The 19,365-nt window shown below is 39.2% G+C and overlaps 1 protein-coding gene across 7 annotated transcripts; it reads left to right on the top strand.

Annotated features, from left to right (window-relative positions):
- The first annotated feature begins 3,970 nt into the window (after positions 1–3,970).
- Positions 3,971–17,770, top strand: zap70 (zeta chain of T cell receptor associated protein kinase 70). Of its 7 annotated transcripts, XM_080473319.1 has the most exons (14): positions 4,073–4,105; positions 7,208–7,277; positions 9,060–9,519; positions 11,641–11,801; positions 12,076–12,214; positions 12,305–12,386; positions 12,519–12,541; positions 12,622–12,661; positions 13,069–13,273; positions 13,774–13,980; positions 15,144–15,336; positions 15,934–16,074; positions 16,183–16,295; positions 16,878–17,770. In XM_080473319.1, the coding sequence occupies exons 2-14, from the start codon at positions 7,267–7,269 to the stop codon at positions 16,990–16,992; spliced, it is 1,890 nt and encodes a 629-aa protein (XP_080329445.1). In that variant the 5' UTR covers positions 4,073–4,105; positions 7,208–7,266; the 3' UTR covers positions 16,993–17,770. The 7 variants fall into 7 exon arrangements, with proteins under 7 accessions (XP_080329447.1, XP_080329451.1, XP_080329445.1 ...); XM_080473321.1 differs by lacking the exon at positions 7,208–7,277 and having other exon boundaries at positions 3,971–4,105; XM_080473325.1 differs by lacking the exon at positions 7,208–7,277 and having other exon boundaries at positions 4,070–4,105; positions 9,060–9,367.
- The last annotated feature ends 1,595 nt before the right edge of the window (positions 17,771–19,365 follow it).

Below are 19,365 nucleotides of genomic sequence, written 5' to 3'. Positions count from 1 at the left end.
GTTTTGGATAACTTGACCACTCTGACTCCTGCTGACTCCCTGCCTGCCAGACCTGCAACTCCAAGGAAGCAGCTGCTGCTGGTGAAGTGGGGGTCGTGTGTCTGTGTTGTGTGCTCATGTGTGTGAGAGTTGTGGGTTGTGGTGGTCTAATGGTTATGATCCCTGTCATTGCTTTGGCCCTGTGAGTATTGCACAAGCACTGAATACAGATAGATTACTAATATTTATGATCGAGAGATGGTGAGAAAAAAACACATAACACATATTTCACTCAATGGCTGTATGTGTAATGCTTTGATATATGTGTACTCTTCAAGAACATATAACTAAATGCTAAATTAAAACATTCACACCACACTCCAATACCATTACACTGTGATTGGGAAATTGGCCACCCAAAGGGTCATTCCACACTTTGAGCACCCCTGGCATCAGGACTACTGCAGAAGATTAAATAAATAGCTTTATAGCATTCCACATTTAAACGTGGCAGGTGTGTGATCATCTGTAGCCAGAGTAGTTGCCTCCTCAGGTGTGGAAAGAATAATAGCAATCTGAATGCATGGAGAAACAAAATTTTGCCAGCATCATAGTTTATTTCCAATGAACCGAAAGGTAGAATCTTATAATAAAGCAGTGTCCGATCGGTGTAATCATCTACGAGCCCAATCGCGAGACATTTAGCAAATGAAAATGACAAAAGAGACCAAAAAATGTGGTTTAATATTTCACATTTTCAAGTCATGTCATGAAAGTACTCCAAGGACAGAGCCAGCACCTTGAAGACCATTTCCACCACAAAGATGATGGTGAGAACAGTGTGAAATATGTTTAATACTTGTGTCACCTTCTCTGACTGTCATGGGAGAAAGATGGAGGAGTTCAGAGAGAATAGCAATCAGCATCCCCTTGGTGAAAACCTTATGATTTACAGGATTTACAGCAACTCTTATCTTGGAGGACAGGTTACAAAAAAATAAATAAAAATAGCTGCCATCACTATTGGTGTTGGCACGGCAGTATTTAGTTGAAGAAGTCTCACCAAACTTTGCTCCTCGCTGCCACTGGCCTCGAAACTAATATATTCTATCCACAAATGATGTATTAATTGGAAATTGACTTGTGCACAAGGTTATCAATTCTTCCATATCAGGCAAAGTCACATGGATATGGGAAAAGGGACATGAGACATTGACTGTGAAATGAAATTTTAAATAAAGATAAAATAAAGAAAAAGAAGCTGAGGCATAAAGACGCATTCACAATTTCTAATATGCAATTTATTGATAAACTGGGTCAAATGTAAAAAAAAAAACTAACAAGAAAAGCTGCAACAACCAAATAAAACAATCAAGCAAATGACAGATGGACAGATGTAGAACACATATTACATAACATTCTGGAGTTGTTTATTTCTTGCTAGTGTCACAAGTGAACCTACTAACCAACAAATGAAAGAGTGAATGATAAATAGGAGATAATGTAATGATTTAACAACTGACTATCACAAGGACCCAGAACAACCAAATAGCTGATGGAACAATGATTGTAAATTAATTAGTAGTGCAGGTTGTCTCTCAATCAGAAGGTTTTTGGTTCAAGAAAACTAAACCCAAAGTGCTCCAAATCGATAGATTCAACACCTTGAATGGCATCTTTCATGATTGATCTGAAGGGTTGAATGTGACTAACAATTCAGAGAGCTTAGGTGGCCTCCAAAGAAGTGGAAAACATAAATTAAATCAATCTAATAACAGATCAAACAAATAAAGGCTCAATCAAGCGGTCAACAACTGACCAACACTTCCCAGAGATGAAGTTTAAAGACTGAAATTCACTAGAAATGGCTTGAAAAAAAAACTAGCGAAGCTGCATGTCAGACAAGTTCTCAAGTGAACATTTAATTTAAAAACAGAACGATCTTGTCACCAGACCTGTTGATCCAGGCCAACCTTTGCCATTCTAATAGCTTCATAGAGTATTCTAATGCTCATCTCCATCAGCTCTTTCCCTGGCCCTATGCGAAGTGCTTGGCAATAATGACTGTGCACACATTCATTGTAATAATGGGCCCCATCTGGCTGGGGAAGACATGAGCAACAACATTGTGCAAAATATTAGAAATATTGTGGCTTATTTACTCCTCAGTCAAATGCAGGTAGGATCTACCAACATGGAGGAATACTTTTGTAAACATAAGAAATTATGAAATACATTTGACATGCAGTCACAAATAAACAATTACTTAGCGAGAGAATTTAGAGTCAAACGCTCGAGTGTCACGTTCATTGTGCGAGAACCAGCAACCTTTGATTCGACAGAGCCACAACTTTTTCAATTTACTGGACTACATTTGTGAACCATTTTCCACTAACGGCGACACAAACTTTCTGATCTTTAAGATGCCTTTGTCAAATGTATTTAACAGCATATAAGTAGGGAGTGAGGCAGTTATTAAGCCGATTCCTTTGTGGCACGCTCTCCCACTTCCAAGAATCCCCCAATAAGCACGAAACTCGCCGAGTGGAAAAAATGTGCTGATGAGGAGTTTGTCTTTGTGGGACCTTCCAGTTATCCTCCTTCACATAATCTGGTGAGATTTGCAGTTTGACTTCATGCTGCTTTTATTAGTGTATTACTACTAGCATGCAGGAATGTGGCTTGTGTAAGCCAATGTTTGCTCTTAATCAGTTGTATGAGATTCATCAGTCAACTAATAAACACAATAATCAGCTGATGGTCAGAAAATTGTACCTTCATAGACGAAATTCGGCGAGCAGTAGCTTTAGGGAAAGTGATACCTCTGTAGGACTTGGAGGTTCTACAGGAAGATCCATCATGTTACCTGACATCCAACATTCAGGTTGTGTTTTATTCCTGCTCAATTTCGTTTTAAAATTTCCTCTGATGTGAGGAAAAAAAAGTTTCTCCAATGAAAGTGTCTTACTGCAGCAGATGTCCAAATGAGTGTAGACTAATCTACATGCACATCTGTCACATCTGTTTATACATTTTATGACTTTGGAATAATTTGAACACTAAATTAAGAACTAGACTCGGGTTGGACTGTGACAATGACGATCATTTGTTGTATACCTCCTAACTTCTTTTTATGTCACAGCGGCTTCTGCAAGGTCTCAGATTGTTCACCTGTGAAGTCCCATGTGGATTTTTAATGACAGTGCTTTAAAAAGCACAAATAACTTTTTTATGTACATTTACAAAAAAAGAAGCGAGAGAGAAGTCTTTACTGACATCTCTCCTGACATCACCTGAGCAGTTCAGTGTTCAGTGCCTTGCTCAGGGACCCTCACAATTCTGGGGAGTTTTGACTTTCAGCGCTCAAGTTTATTAAAATTTTAGTTCAAGTAATTCAAGCAAGATAGACGATAGAATTTAGATTGCTTGAGGATGCCATGGAGCAGATTTTGTTAGGTTTGATAGTTTGGTCTGAGCCAAATGAGTTGTTAGGTGAACCCCTTGCATGGCTATTTTAGGGGTAACTAGTTTGAGTGTGATAAAAAACAACCAAGGTATACAAAATGAAAGCAACCCCAAAAACAAAATCCGTTACAAGCTTATGGAAACAGAAAAACCACACAAACGCTCAAAGAGAATATGGAAAATAAATTGTAGGGCCCCTCGTGGTGGATCCTTTAGAATGTCTGTAGTCATGTATTCTGCCTAAGTTTAACACCAACCCCATGAAAGTCACAAATTAGTTGTTAAAGGGTTAAATCACACTTTTTGTGAGGACCTATTTGTGGGAATCATTCACATAAGCTGTGCTTGCCAATACATTTCCCCAAAACGTCTAACTGTTCCTCACATATTAAGGCACTCTGGCTTGTGTAGTTGGAACCCATATGTTACAATTTGTAAAAGGTCAGGAGGGATTTACAGAGCACAGAGAAAACTTAATAGGTGACATTTAAACTGAATTTCAGGGCTCTGTGTCAGCATTTGCCATTGTGTATTTGTGGGTTAGTGTGTGTACGTGTGTCACCACATAACATCCGCTGTTCCACAGCACCCCACGTTGCTCTCAGATCAACAGATACACCTCTTTCTCTGAGGCAACATCAACCACCAGGCGCCGTGAAATGTAAGTCCACTCGGTTACATCTGATTACTTAACGGCAAAAATGTTTGTGTTGCAGTCGTAGACGACACAAATTCTCACTGTAAAATAAAATCTAGATATGATTTGATAGGTAGCAGTGTCACTTGATGAAGTAGTTACATTCTCATCATCTAACTTAACAATGAAATCCTATGATTTTCCGTCCATGTTCTCCCTTGAGTGTCACACACTTCAGACTGAAACACCAAACTATGTTGTACACGTTTCAAACCTCCGGTGATCGGTTACATTTCTAATCACTCTCTACTAAAGACTGTATCATAAGTCTATAGGTCTATCTAGAAGTTTTTGGTGAAAAAAAATGAATTTGTATGTTCACTACACTGATGCATTAAACCTCTGGCTTACAAAAGCAGCCTTTTTCATGGGCGAAATATAAATGGCAGTTTTCATTGTGCCTCGGAATAGAAAACCAAAAATGGGAAGGTTTAAACGCACCCAAGAGGTCCACATGTGTGTCTTTTATCGCTCGTAACTTTTCTAAAATTACTGGATGTATTTTTGGTGCGGGACTGAGGCCTATCGGCATAACGTGCCAGCCACAGTCAAGATATATTGGCTCGAATGAAAAAGCTGGAAACCATTTTGTTTTTTAATGTACAAAACCTGTTCATAAATCACTAAATGTTTGGATAGTTTCAGACCAACAACAGCATGGAGCTTAGCACGAGATGAAGATATAAAAGATGCAAAAAACTAATAAACATTAAAAAGAAGGAAAAAAAAAAAAAAAAAAAAAACTAAACATGAATAAAATTCTTTTGAGGGTGTTTTTTTTGTTTTGTTTAGTTTTTTGGGTATGCAACATGTTTTGGTTTTTTTTACCTTTATTTTGCAGTGTTAATTACATCTCCAGAGGTTCATTTCTATTGAGAGTAACATAAACCAAATCATAACAGAGAAACATATGTAAGCTGTTTAGTAGAACGTCAATTATTTCCACTGACTCAAGCCCCTGATCTGATAAGAAGATCAGCTTCTCCTTCAAATCCACCCACATAAAAAAAAAATAATAATTACATAAATCATGCCGAAAACAAAAAATTGCAGAGAAAATAGTTCCACATATGGGCGTTAAATGACACTCAATCTGTCATTGGATTTGTGCTCGGTCTGTTGATGTATATATGGAGGAATGCTTTGTGTTGCATAACTAAGAGCTCACTTCCTGATAGCGCAACAGAAATAATAATGACCTCAAAACTCCGAAAATCTAAACAGTTTTCCAGGATAGTCTTGGTTCAGTGTATGCCGCCTAATGTACAGAAAACAGTTGACACTTGTGAGAGTAGCAAATCATGTCTCTGACTTCGTGGTGATGTCCGTACGATTTCAAGAGGTCACATAAATCTGACGTGTCTCAGCAGCACTGCGCTTCTATGTCGCAGAACAATTGTGTTTAAAGAAGGTGAAAAAAAAAAAATAGATATGTACACATATAAGAATTAGGAACAATTAATGGGTTTGTGATTTTTCCTTCTATGATTGTCATTTTAATAAGTATCTCACAAGACTGGCAAAGTTGATTTTAATGAAATTGAGTGATCATCAATTAGTGATTGACTGACTGTGACCAACGGCGCATGCTTCCAGAGAAGTGGAGTCAAGATCAGCGCTTAGTTTGACCTCAACTCATCAGAAAGAGAAAATCCAGATCTAACTCTACTGCTGTTTCAACTATATACTGTTCACAAGCCGCAGCAGTTTTTCTTTTTCTTTTTTGTAAGGTCTCCTGGTGAAGTAACATTATTCACTCTGATAAACAAATGAGTAACTAACAACTTCTACTCAATTGATCAAACAGCAGTGTAACTTTCTATTTTGTTTCAAAACTTTTTAAAAATATGTATAAATCCCACAAAGTTCAACTAGGGTGTGAATGTCATGCAGCTTGAAGGGATCATAGGTACAAACAGAGGCAATGTGACTTCAGTGGAAGTGAATTATCTTTCTTTATAAAAGCCTGCTTGCTGCGTTGAATCATACGTCGAAGTTACCTCATGAAGCCTTTGCTTAGTTTTGTTTTCATTTGGTGAGCTTCGTTGTGGTGCTGAGGGGGACTGTGTGAAGAAAGCAAAGAAAAGGAGGACTGTAAATCTGAAAGCCACTATTTGTTCCTGATTCTACATCTTGAACACTATTATATTAGTCTGTTACCTCCACTTTGACACAGATATCCCACTGTGATACTCATCGACCTGAACTATTCATGGGTAGGAAAATGTGTTTGATATTTCTTTTTGTGTTTGTTAGTTCTCACTGTGGTACTATCTACTGATTCTGGACTTCCATATTTAACAAAATATTGCATGCACATTGGAGTGTTTTATATCCTGACCATTGTCAGTTCTGTCTTTGAGACAATATTCAATTCCAGACAAAGTGATGCCCCTCAGCACCACAGCTGCAAAGTTGAATATAATTAATGCAGTTATAGACGTGTGCTACCCCGCCTGTTTTCAGTCTGTTTTAGTAATGTGTGAGTTAAAGGAACAAAGTATATTTCTACAAAAAAAAAAAAGTCAATGGAGGTGTCCATTTTTTCCACCTATTTTATAACTTGATGTCTCGGCTCGGTTGTTTTTTTCATTTTAAATTGCAGCAGCTATATTGTGTGTTACGGCCGGTTAAAGGTTTGTGTTTTTCTCTATCTCAGTTTATTTATATAATATCACAGAAGTGGGTCAGAATTAGATTTTCACAAAAATTTGCAGATGTTATGACAGCCAATAAGCTTTTTTTTTTTTTACATGTTTACTTAACATGTTTTTATATGTTTTACACACACACACACACACGCACGCACACACACACACACACACACACAGGCCTGTCATCCCACTGTGGAAGGAAACCAGAGCGAATGTATGAAAACTCACTGAAGCGCAAAGAGAACGTGCAAAAAGTAGTCACAATGGCGCTCACGGTGACAGCTCCAGCAACTAACCTGCAGTGACAAATGTCCCCTTCCTCTGTTGATGCAAGATGACTTGCAAATATGCACTCAAAACATCACTTTCATTCACCAAAAGGAAAAGCTGAAGACAAGGCTTCTCATTTCAGCTACAGTGCTAAAAACTGGTCCGCGATGGCCGCGGGCAGAAAGATCAATACACCTGAATATGAAACAAACGTGAGTATCTATGTAATTAAATGATAACCAGTAGACGTTTCACTGAAGGTCCTGATTTGACTGAGTCCAGTTTACTTTATTTGTGAAAATATAATGGATAAGTCACTTAAAACCTAAAGTAAAGGCTTTGAACAATAAAATGACACTGCCAAGCAGAAAAAGTGGTAAAAAAGTCACATTTCTACTTGTGAAATGTCGGAAGTGAACTTTCAATGTCGAGCCAATGAATAAGAATCATAGGCATGAGTTAAACATGGAAGTTGAGTTGTGTGAAGGGTGTTTTTAAAATCTCACCGTAGGCTGTAGTGGTTAATGGACCCCAAAGAAAGAGCTGAGGTACAGATTATGAGGCATTCCTGTGCACTAGCATCACTGCCAGTGTGGAGACGGTCTGTCCATGCTGAAGGATCGAACGGTCTTTGTTGTGGTGAGTCGAGGGTCTGCCTCAGTGGGGTCTCCCCTTCATGTGGCTTCTGCTCGGCTGTCCAGTGTGGATGTGGGCAGCGACTCGGGTACGTAGCCAGGAAGCTGTGGTTACACTAAGGAAACCATGATGGGCTTTATTTCAGACAGTTCAGGAGCGTTAAGGTAAGTTTGAAGGGGCTTTTGTGACCGGGTAGCATTTCTGTTTGTACAGTCTTAACAACAGAAATGCATGCACACATTGAAGTTTAACTTAAAAGAAAAAATAATAATAATAATATTGCCAGCATTTAAGATCACAGTAAATTTCTCAAAAGTTAGAGTGTTTTCATCACATTTATTCTCTCTCATTTACATCTAACCACCGCAAATTCCTTCATTCCGGCACCTGACTGTTTTGTTCTCTTCTTGTTTCTTGGTGTAATAAAATCAAAATCCTTGCTGAAAATGGATCATTTCCTTTCTGTGACATCTTTCATTCTCTGTCAATTTTACTTACTTTTGTTCCACCGTCACAATAACGGCTCCAGACTGCAGTCAGAGGCAGCTTGGTTTTCATTTTTGGACCATTTAAGATGTTTTTATGCTATCATGAAATATTATCATTTAATTCCAAATTTTACTCGTGTGAAAACTCAACTTAAGAAACATGGAACAGACCCTTAATTCTTAATACACAACAAATTATAAATACAACCCACAGACAGCAAGTTGAGAAAGGATTAATTACAAAAGTTTTGTTGTTGCTGTTGTTTTAGTACTATAAAATAATACATGTGAGTTTTAGTTGATTAAATTAGACACAATAAGTGAAACGGTGACACAGTGGACGGCTTGGTATCGAATGTGATGTTCAATTCTGAACCCAAAGTTGCTTGAATTCTTCCACTGAAGAAAAATGTGCAAAGTTCAGTTTGAAAGTGGTGGGAATGCCTGAACAGCACCTGCTTAACGACACTGCAACATGCTGGAGGAAAGAGGCTGTGAGGGCGGACTACAGCTTCCTGTTGTGGCTTGTCGCCAGTTTGTTAATCTGCAAGTTTCATGCACTTTCAAAGTGTGGGTGTCTCATGTCATTATGAAAACTGTCCTGCTGGTCTGTTCTCAATCACACTGCTGAGAAAATAAAAAGAGGTGAGGTTCTCTGGAAATGTTGTTGTACTTTTGGGATTGTCCCTCATTTTAAAGCTAATAATCAATTCGTAATAAATGTGCTAAGTTTATCTTATGAAGGCTGATGGGTTCAAAGGTCAGAGGTCACAGCATGAATTTACTTTATTGGCCATACAGGCCAACTGAATCATCGGAACCACAAAATTTTTCATCTTTCTGTCTTTACTGTCTCTACTTTTCCTTTAGTGCTGATATCCAGGACTTCAAGACCAAGTCCAGCTCCGCTTCCCCAAGGATCACCATGTCTACCGACCCCGCGGCTGAGCTGCCTTTCTTTTATGGCAGCATCAGTCGCTCCGACGCCGAGCAGCATCTGAAGCTGGCCGGGATGGCCGACGGCCTCTTCCTGCTGCGACAGTGTCTCCGCAGTCTGGGAGGCTACGTGTTGTCCATAGTGTGGAACTTGGAGTTTCACCATTACTCCGTAGAGAAGCAGCTCAATGGGACATACTGCATCGCTGGAGGGAAGCCACATTGTGGGCCTGCAGAGCTCTGTGAGTTTTACAGCAAAGACCCCGATGGGCTGGTGTGCACCCTCAAGAAACCCTGCCTTCGCTCAGCAGACACGATGATCCGACCCGGAGTGTTTGACAACCTCAGAGAAAACATGTTGAAGGAATATGTGAAGCAAACTTGGAACCTGGAGGTATTTTATAAATGTATTTCAGTCATCAGTACAGCTCATATATATATATTTACCTATGAACACTAACCACGAGCCGTTAAAGAATATCAACAAATCAGTTTTTAAGCAACTTTTTGTACTTGAACATTTTAAATTCAATATTTTTACTTTTTACTTTGTTTGGCCACTTTTAGTCAAAAGAAAAAATTGCTTTTGTTGTTGGGCTGTCACACTGAGCTGCTTTTAGGCAAATTTTTTATTCTGAAAACCACACGCTAAGTTATTGAAGACTTTGCAGGTTTTCAACTCCTCAGCTACGAATTGCATTTTTATTGCCACTTCACCCATTTTGCAAGATCTGCTCTTAGTTTTTACACCGTGCACATGGTCAAGCAAATGCATTCAAGACAGGAGTCAAGTTGGTCTACAAGCGTAGTAGCACGCTTTGCTCTGCTATTGTTATCTGTGAAACAGCTGTGAACACCTAAATCCTACATAATGTTACCTTCTGGGGAGAAATTACAGGCAAAGGCAGGTCATTATCTCATTGCTCCACTATTAACTAGCAAATCAAGTTTATCCAGAGAGTTGCCGTGTAACGCCACTGTCTCAGCATGCACTGTAATGGCACCGGCAGGAGATTGAAAAAATGTTAGAATAGCATTGTAAAAGATTCACTTTAAAAAAATGTAATTGATGAAAATGACTCGCAAGCTTCTAACAAGTACAAGAATACTATAGCAAGTATTGTCTAATATGGATTATTTTTGTTTGTTTTTTATGTTCTAGGTTATTATTAGCTGTATTTCACCATGCCAAAAACAAAAGGGTTATTGTACTCCTGTTGGAGCTACTAATTCATATGGTTTTACTGTGATGTCTATTTCCCCCCTCACATACAAGGCAGTCAATGTGGCATTTTAAGCCTTTTTTGCTAAATCCTTTTTAGCAAAATTTTTTATCACAATCTTTCTCCTGTATCAGTGCCTCCATCAGTCTCATGAATAACCGTGAAGGCAGGAATTCCATACACCCTGCCACCCACCATTTAACACTGAAATCTAAACATATTTTCCCCCTTGTCAGGCCTCACCGCAGTGCCCAGTCACTGAAACAAACCATGGAATGAACTGCCTTCTTTAATTTTGCGACTTAAACCATCTTCTCAAAGCATAAATTCCTTCAGTGCAAACAAATGAAAGAGAGCTGTTCCTATACGCTCAATCGGAAGTTCCTTTATGGCAAGGTGACTGGTGTACTCCTCTTCAACAGCCAAACTCGCTCTCGGTGTGGACTTGTGTGTCGGAGTCCTCTCTTTCGTTGCACCTCTGAGCTCCAAATCCACCATATTATATCACATTAGTGCCGCCTTGTGCAAGGAAAGTCCCTGTTTAAACAGCAGCACCACTTTCAGATATCTAGCGGAACTGATGGAGATACGTGGTGGGCCTTGATGATTGACTCCACATGATTCTCTTCAAATCTAGAACAAGAGCCATCTAAACTAATGTGTTTGCCCCAAATACATTAACATATCAAATAACCCTTTGCCATCGCCTTCACAGTGTCCTTTATGACAGTGATTCTCAAATGTGGGTCTCCAGCCAAGATTGGGTTGCAGGCCTTCGCCAGGGCAAACAAAATGTCAAGGTCATCATTGTAGAATCATCCATTCACACTCCTTAGGTGGAGAGCTTGTTTAGTTTATATTAAGTATACTAAGTTTCTATTACGTCTCATTAGTGATCAATTTTCTTTTTCACAAGAAAACACTGGCAGAAGTTACCAAATGAAGATACAGTAAAATCCAATTCAGCAATCTTAAGTACACACATCCTATTTAAATCATATTAATCTAATGAGCTGAATATTTTTCTTAAATTGCGTCACAAATTGTCACTGAGCGGTGATAGTGAGTCCTGAAGCTAGGGAAGCTGAGAAACAATGCTTAAAGACATACATAAAAGTAAATTATGAAGAGAAGATGGAAATGCAAAAGCATTACAATAGATTACTGACTAATATAGGAGATAAAAATGGTATTTTATTAATATTAATGACCCAATAAACACAAGGATTCTGCATGCAATAGGACAACCAATGAATTAGATCTGTATCCTCGATGTTTGTGTATGTGTTCAGGGAGAGGAAATGGAGCAGGCCATCATCAGTCAAGCTCCTCAGCTGGAGAAGCTGATCGCCACAACTGCCCATGAGAAGATGTCCTGGTATCACGGTAAAATCTCCCGCCAGGAGGGTGAGAGGCGACTTTATTCAGGCGCACAACCCGATGGCAAGTTTCTGTAAGTCACTCATATTGACTTTTTCTCTCTCTTTCTCTGTACATGTTGAGTCAACCAGTTTATGAAGAGTGGGCTTCAGATGTTTCACAGCAATTTCTTTGTGTGTGTGTGTGTGTGTGTGTGTGTGTGTGTGTGTGTGTGTGTGTGTGTGTGTGTGTGTGTGTGTGTGTGTGTGTGTGTGTGTGTGTGTGTGTGTGTGTGTGTGTGTGTGTGTGTGTGTGTGTGTGTGTGTGTGTGTGTGTGTGTGGGTGTGTTTGGGGTCGCCGCTTTTCAGAGTAAGAGAAAGAGAGGAACTTTCCACATTTGCCCTATCCATGGTTTATGGAAAAACCGTTTACCACTATCAGGTCCTTCAAGACAAATCTGGGAAAATCTCCATGCCAGAGGGAACAAAGTTTGACACAATCTGGCAGGTAGGTTTCTCTGCATCTCACTGTAATCGAAGGAGTGACATATATTTGTTTGTTTCCGAGGTCAAGCTCAAAGTGTCTCTTATTGTCCAGCTGGTTGAGTACCTGAAGATGAAGCCTGATGGCCTTGTCACTGTTCTGGGGGAGGCCTGTGTTAACATCAGAGCATCAGAAAGTACTGACCACCTTTGTTTTTCGTCTCAACATTATGAGTTTTCTTCTTGTTTGTGCATTAGTTCCTCCTTAATTTGTCATATTTGATAGTTCGATTACTGATTTTAACCTAATATTTCTTGCAACATTTCAGAAACGCCCAATCTTCCTGCAACAGTAAGTATTTACTACATGTCGCTCTGCTCCAATTACTTTGTTCCCCCTGACGGAGATTCATTGAGCTTAATCTCTTTCAGAGGAGATTTGGCGCAAATGGATACACACCGCCACCTAGAGGTCAGTTATCATCAGTACAACTGCTGCACATCTACTCCTAAGATCACTCCTAAATACACATGTGCGTTCACATCCTAGGATAGTCTGTAGTTTCTTCTCCTCGTGGTTTTCTTTAAGAGTTCACGAATAAAACACAGTAAAAGCAGCACAATCAGATACAAACTGTCTTCTACGTTTGGCCGGCAATGTTTGATTTGCATTAACTACTTCTGCATCAGTTAAACTTTTATGAAACTTTAGATTAAGTGATAGAGACATCACATTCCAAAAAAAGACAAATTTATTAATGAGTTTTACTTGATTCATCAAATTCCTTGATAATACGTGCACAGAGTGGGCCTACCAATAGATAAATGATTACGACAAAAGGAAAAGTTACTGGATATGTTTCTGTGTTCATTCTCCAGCTGTGGGAGGGATGTCAAAGCCAGCGACCACTGTGCCTACGGACAACGACGTTCTGCCCATGGACTGCACCGGATTCAACCCGTATCATAACCCCAACGACATCAAGAGGTTCACTATCCTGAGAGAAAATCTGCTGGTTGACGAGGTGGAGCTCGGCTCTGGAAACTTTGGCTGCGTCAAGAAGGGCGTCTACAAGACAGAATCGTAAGGACTTCTCAAAAACTTCAATGGTCCTAAACAAAAACTTTATGTCGCAAACTTTAACCTGAAAAAAATAAATAAATCAATGTCCTGTTTTATTGTTGGAAACTAAAACATAAATATAATTAACCAAAAGCCGCTTATAAGAAACTTTTTGTTACAAATTCAGGATTGAATACTAGAGGAAGGGGTAGGAACTCCTTATGATTACATGAACTGTGAATTGAATTGTGTACAAATGTAAATATGTAAACTATCTTGATCTACGTGTATGAAATAAACCATCACCATCATCCAAATCTTTAAAGTTAAGACAAAAAATCGGATGTCTAAAAGAAAAGAAAAACTTTACTGTAATAAAACATTTCAACATTATAAGAGGAGAGCTGCTGTTCAATGACATGGCTGATTATGATATTTTGGGTCACGGACGTTTGAGCTGTGTTCTTATTGATGAGCCAACTGCATTTGATAGGGTCCCATTGTTTTAATGTTTATTTCAGGGGACAGATAGACGTGGCCATCAAAGTGCTGAAAAGTGACAACGACAAGCTGGTGAAGGAAGAGATGATGAGGGAGGCAGAGATCATGCACCAGCTGTCTAACCCCTTCATCGTCCGCATGCTGGGCCTGTGCAACGCAGAGCACCTCATGCTGGTCATGGAGATGGCTTCTGCTGGACCACTCAACAAATTCCTCTCCACCAACAAGTAAGTACTTTTTTCAGGACAACGTCAGACACAGATTTGTTGTTTTGTGTTGCCAAAAACAAGCGGAAGATTAAAATGTTACTTAAATGTTACTCTGTGTTGTAAGTTTAGATTTTGTTTTACTTCATTCAGCTTAAAACTTCATTCAGCTTCAGTATTCACACTTTCTCAGTTCAGTTCAGAGATTTGGAACTTGGAAAGGTCCTGTGAGTACCGAGTAGAACTATAGATAGGTTTGCATCCGGCAAACTGGCTGGGAGTGATCCGGTGCAAGTTCCTTCACCTTGATCCGCCCAGTTAAATTTAATCATTGTTGGGGAGAGTTCTATTTTCTTTACTTTTTCTCTTATACTTTGTCTGTTTAAAAAAAATATTTATGATGTGACAAAAATATGAACAAAGACAATGGGATTAGATGAAAAATATTTAAAATAAATTGAAAAGGTTATGTGATAACCTGATATGTATATGTTGGGGTTTTTTTTTTCATACAGTTTATATTGTTATATATTATATATTGGTTGTATCATTTTATTAAAACCTAATTAATGGGTTTTCATGTTAAAACACAGAACTAATGATTTAAGTATTTCTTTTTAATTGATAACGTCAAGGTATCATTTCCGGTTGAGTTTGAAAAAGTAAGAAGAGGTGGTGCAGCACGAGGGGTAACAGGACAATTAGTTTGGGGTGCATTGTTAAATGTTATACAACTGTTTTTAATGTGCTTTTTACTCGTTTGTCTAGTTTCTTCCCTTTTTCTGAAGTAATAGTGCTGTTTCATACTTCTCGTTAGTTTTAAAATGAGTTTGATCGCATCTCTCAAGAGTGAAAATGAAACAGATTAGTGTGATGGAGAAGTTCTATCATCATTAAAATGTTTTCCACATTTCACAGTCAAGTACAAATTGTTCACACAGACACCTCGCCCACATCCCATCCACACCAACCTATTAATAGTGTTTATAGAAGAAAACTATTCCACAAGAGTAAAAACAAGTGAGATGAGGAAACCTCTTCTATTCTGTCTCAATTATCTTTCCTCAGATTTTGATATTTCGGAATAGCATACCACTCAACCAATTCTATCATCAACATGGCAGAGAAAAGAGAGAGCTAAAAAAAAACACTCCTGATTTATTTTTATTTTTAAACCATTACAGGGATACTGTAACGGTGGAGAACATTGTCAACCTGATGCACCAGGTGTCGATGGGGATGAAGTACCTGGAGGAGAAGAACTTTGTGCACAGAGACTTGGCAGCTCGCAACGTTCTGCTGGTCAAGCCACAGTTTGCCAAAATCAGCGACTTTGGCCTCTCGAAAGCGCTGGGAGCAGATGACAACTACTACAAAGTACTGCCTCTGATACTGCGATAACGTTTTTAAGTAGTAGCATTACAAGAGAAAATGACAAACACGAAAGCATTAAATCACTAAATTCAGCAAACACACAACCTGTTCCAAATCAATTGCTCTTCCTGCCGACCTCAAACGTTGACACCAGCCAGTCATCCGTCTTCTTTAAACACTATAGGTTTGTAGGGAACTGCTGCCAGTTCCAGCTGAGATGGGAGGAAAAGCAAAGTACAGACTGGACAGGTCCCCGGTTCACCCCTGGGCTCGGAGTTATTGACCTACTTATTGTGGTTATTGTTTGATTATCAGACAAATGCACACATGACACAAATAGAAAAACTTTCAAATTGAATGCAGCAATAAAGACCAACTCTTCAGACCACCAACGAATGGCGTCAGTAGATATGGACAGTGCAAATATAAGGAGAGGTATTTAAGTGCTTTCGATCTCAAACTAAAACGTTAGGACTTATTAGCTGCACATTTCTGTGGTAAACTATATATTTCTTGGTTCTTATGAATATTAGTGCTGTTTGCAGTTTTAGTAGAGTCACAGACATGCTGGTAATTGTTTTGCATTCTTGCATTTTGCAGGCTCGTACTGCAGGTAAATGGCCACTAAAGTGGTACGCTCCGGAGTGTATAAACTACCACAAGTTCTCCAGTAAAAGCGACGTGTGGAGTTATGGTGTCACAATGTGGGAGGCCTTCACCTACGGAGGGAAACCGTACAAGGTATCGTGCTTTTATCCTGTTTTGTAACTTGAAAATCACTGGGGACACTTTCTTGAACTTGTTGTTTGCATTTTGTTTACATCATTGCCTTTTGTTTTGTTTTTACAGAAAATGAAAGGTAACGAAGTGATTCAATTCCTCAAAAGCAACAACCGCCTGGATTGTCCGCCAGCCTGCCCAGAACGAATGTATAAATTGATGTTGGAGTGCTGGACATATCAGTAAGAAACTTGTTAAATTCTTTCTTAGATCTTGTGATAAAACTAAAGAAAAGGAGAGCTCACCTGCATGAGGGTCGGGGTGAGATTAGAGTAGGAATGATGAAGAGTGACTGACATCAACATGGACTCCAGGCGAACGCAGACATGATCAGAATAAACATAGTTGGATAACATTTGACACTTATAAAACCTCCACAACATTGCCAGACATAACACGGGTGTTGATATGACAGTTTAGAGTCATTCCATGACAACCAGTGTTTGTGCTGTAATTCTGTGATCTGATATTGTCATAATGAGCTCTCCCTATGACCTCTGGTGCCCACTCACTAAGAAATCCATTGCTGTGCAGGATATTGAGAGATTGCATCTCACTTTCTGTCTATTTCCGTGCTCAGCCAGTTAACATTGTGACCAACAGCTGCTGTGAACAGGTCGAAAGCCTCAGTACTGCAGCTGAGAGTCACAATCAGAAACTGGGACACTGTTTAATTGTTTTCAGACCATAATCTGCCCGTATCCTGTGACGTTGCCTCCTAATACAAATGACTTTTTAAAAGGCTGTTTCTGGTCCTTTTTCAGGCACGAGGATCGACCTAATTTCAAGAAGGTGGAGGAGTCCATGAGGTCCTACTATTACTCCATTTCCAAGAAGGCCAAGTCTGAGGTAGCCTCAGCCTCTGAGCCTACCAAGTAGACAGAAAAGGGGCACATTTTGTCCCAACGCTGCACAAAGCGTCCTTTCAACCAGGCCATTACACAGCCAAAACAAAGAGGGCTTCATGAACAGTGGACACTGAACAGCTTTGATTAGAGTAGCAATACTGCTAAACGGGCCTCAGCGGCAATAAATGTACATTTGTAAATCAGACGTCATTTAGGAGGAGGGTTTCTTGTCTGACAGTTGTGGTTTGAATGCCAAGTGTCTTTAATTGATTTACAAGCAAACTGATGAACAAACATTATAGTTTTCCAGTATTTGGACAGTGTGATGGTGTTTAAGCTGATTCACCGCTTCTGCTGCCATTAAAGAGGAATGTGTATTTACTTTTTGATGCTAAATGAATTTTGTATGGCTTAGAATCACATAGTGAGCATGGAATGGATAGATTCTGAGACAATACAATATATAAATTGTGGACTGAAAACAATTTACCATGCAAATTGCTGGTTGTTTTTCTTTCTTTTTTTACCACTTTTATTTATTGAAGATCTTTTTAATGTTTCACTTCAGTAAAGAGTTATTAATGTTCTTTATGCACATTGTTCATGTGTACACATGTATACATACACACACACACATAGGCAAGATAATTGTAAGATAAGAGTGACAGACAGACAAATTAAAAAAAAAAAAAAAAAAGCAACGAATAAAAAGTAAAACATGAGACACGTAGCCCGGCTTCATGACAAGGTAAAGGGGAAACTGTTGATATTGATTGGACGCGTAACATACCCATGTCACAGGCAGACACAAAAATAATAGAAACAATAATAATTGTGAGATAGATGCACTGGGTTTTAGGTGAAGTCACAACTTATACAGAGGAAGTGCAAAGAGTATACACAACAGTGTGCTTCATGGTTCTTCAAGTTGCACCTTTTTCCTCCTGAAACTAAAGAAGAGACTCCAGGTTTTATGGAATTTGGCAGTTGAGTGCTTAATGCAGGAGAGCCAAAACAAGCTGTGACAGCTGTAGGCCTGATTGGGATGCCAATACAACTTGCAAATGGTTTGAAAGATTTCAGCCAGATGGCATCTGTCGCAGGCGGGATCCATATTATCGTAGATTCCTGCTAATCTAGCTTTGGTGGACTGCAAACGATGAACACTCTTGCATTGAATTAGTGGGGGTGTGGCACAGATGGAGGAGGAATGGATCTGGTTAAGAATTTGTTCCTATTGCCCCTCTGAGATCTTTTCCCCCAGATCCGCCTCCCAATTTCCGTAATAGTAAGTAATCAGGAGGGATGCAGTGAAAATATGAACCTATACACATCAGATATAGTCCTTGTTAGAGTTAGGGATTCCAGAAGGTGTCAATGGCTGTGGGTTCAGCTAAGTTAGGAAAATGGGGGATAATGTTGTGAATGAAACTTCAAATTTGCAAGCGTGTGAAAAACTCTAGGAGAGAGTATTCTTTAGACAATTGTTCAAATGATGCAAAAGTTTTTCTGATGTTCCTGTGTGATGATGTTTCTGAAAGTTTTAGAGCGGACCAATGGAGAAAGCCTCTGCCTATTAGGGAAGGAGGGAAGACTGCGTTGGCTGCAATTAACTTTCAGGGAAAAGGTTAGCAGGTCAAAATGTCATTTCAATTGTTTCCAGATCCTTAATGTTGAGTTCGCAATTATGTTCCTTGATCGGGAAACAGAGGTGAAATACAAAGGAGCATGTGCAGGAGATGTCAATGAGAGAAGGCTTTCTGACATTTCTACTTGCATCCATGTTGGAAATGAGGGAGAGTTTTCAAATTGGGTCCAATGGCTTGTTGAGATTGGCTGCTCAGTTGAATATCTGAAGTTTGGTACTGCAAGGCCTCCTAAGGACTGTTTTTGCTCAGTCTGGGGACTTTTTTTGTGCCAGATGAACTCTGACACTGGGCTGTAAATTCTACAAAAAAAGTAAATAGAAATACTGTGTGAAAAAAGCAGGTAAACACTGGAATAAGTAAGAAAGTTTTAGTAAGGATTAAATTTTCACTGCGTTAATCCATACAAACAGAGATAGTGGCAGTAATGACCATCGCTCTAAGTTTTCATGTAATTTTCTTACCAAGGGGGAGAAATTACATTTAGATAAATCAGAATTGGTGCAAATTTGGCAGAAAAAAAAGTTTGATAGAGTTCAATTGGATAACCATCAGGATCATCGGGACCATTTCCTGTACCAGTCCATGGCCTTGGCCACTTTTTCCATCTTCTTGATTGTAATAGGTTCATTTACATTCGTGGCCGTTTTGGAATCAACCATGGGAACATCCAGCAAACTGAAGAAACTGTCAAAGGCAGAGGGATCATTGGACAGTTCACTGCTGTTAAGAGAAAGATAAAAATGTTTTAACTGCCA

Source organism: Lipophrys pholis (genome assembly GCF_963383615.2).
Source record: "Lipophrys pholis genome assembly, chromosome: 10".
NCBI classification, from domain to species: Eukaryota; Metazoa; Chordata; class Actinopteri; order Blenniiformes; family Blenniidae; genus Lipophrys; species Lipophrys pholis.
Note: the sequence above shows the minus strand (reverse complement) of the source record. Positions and strands in the feature narration are given on the sequence as shown.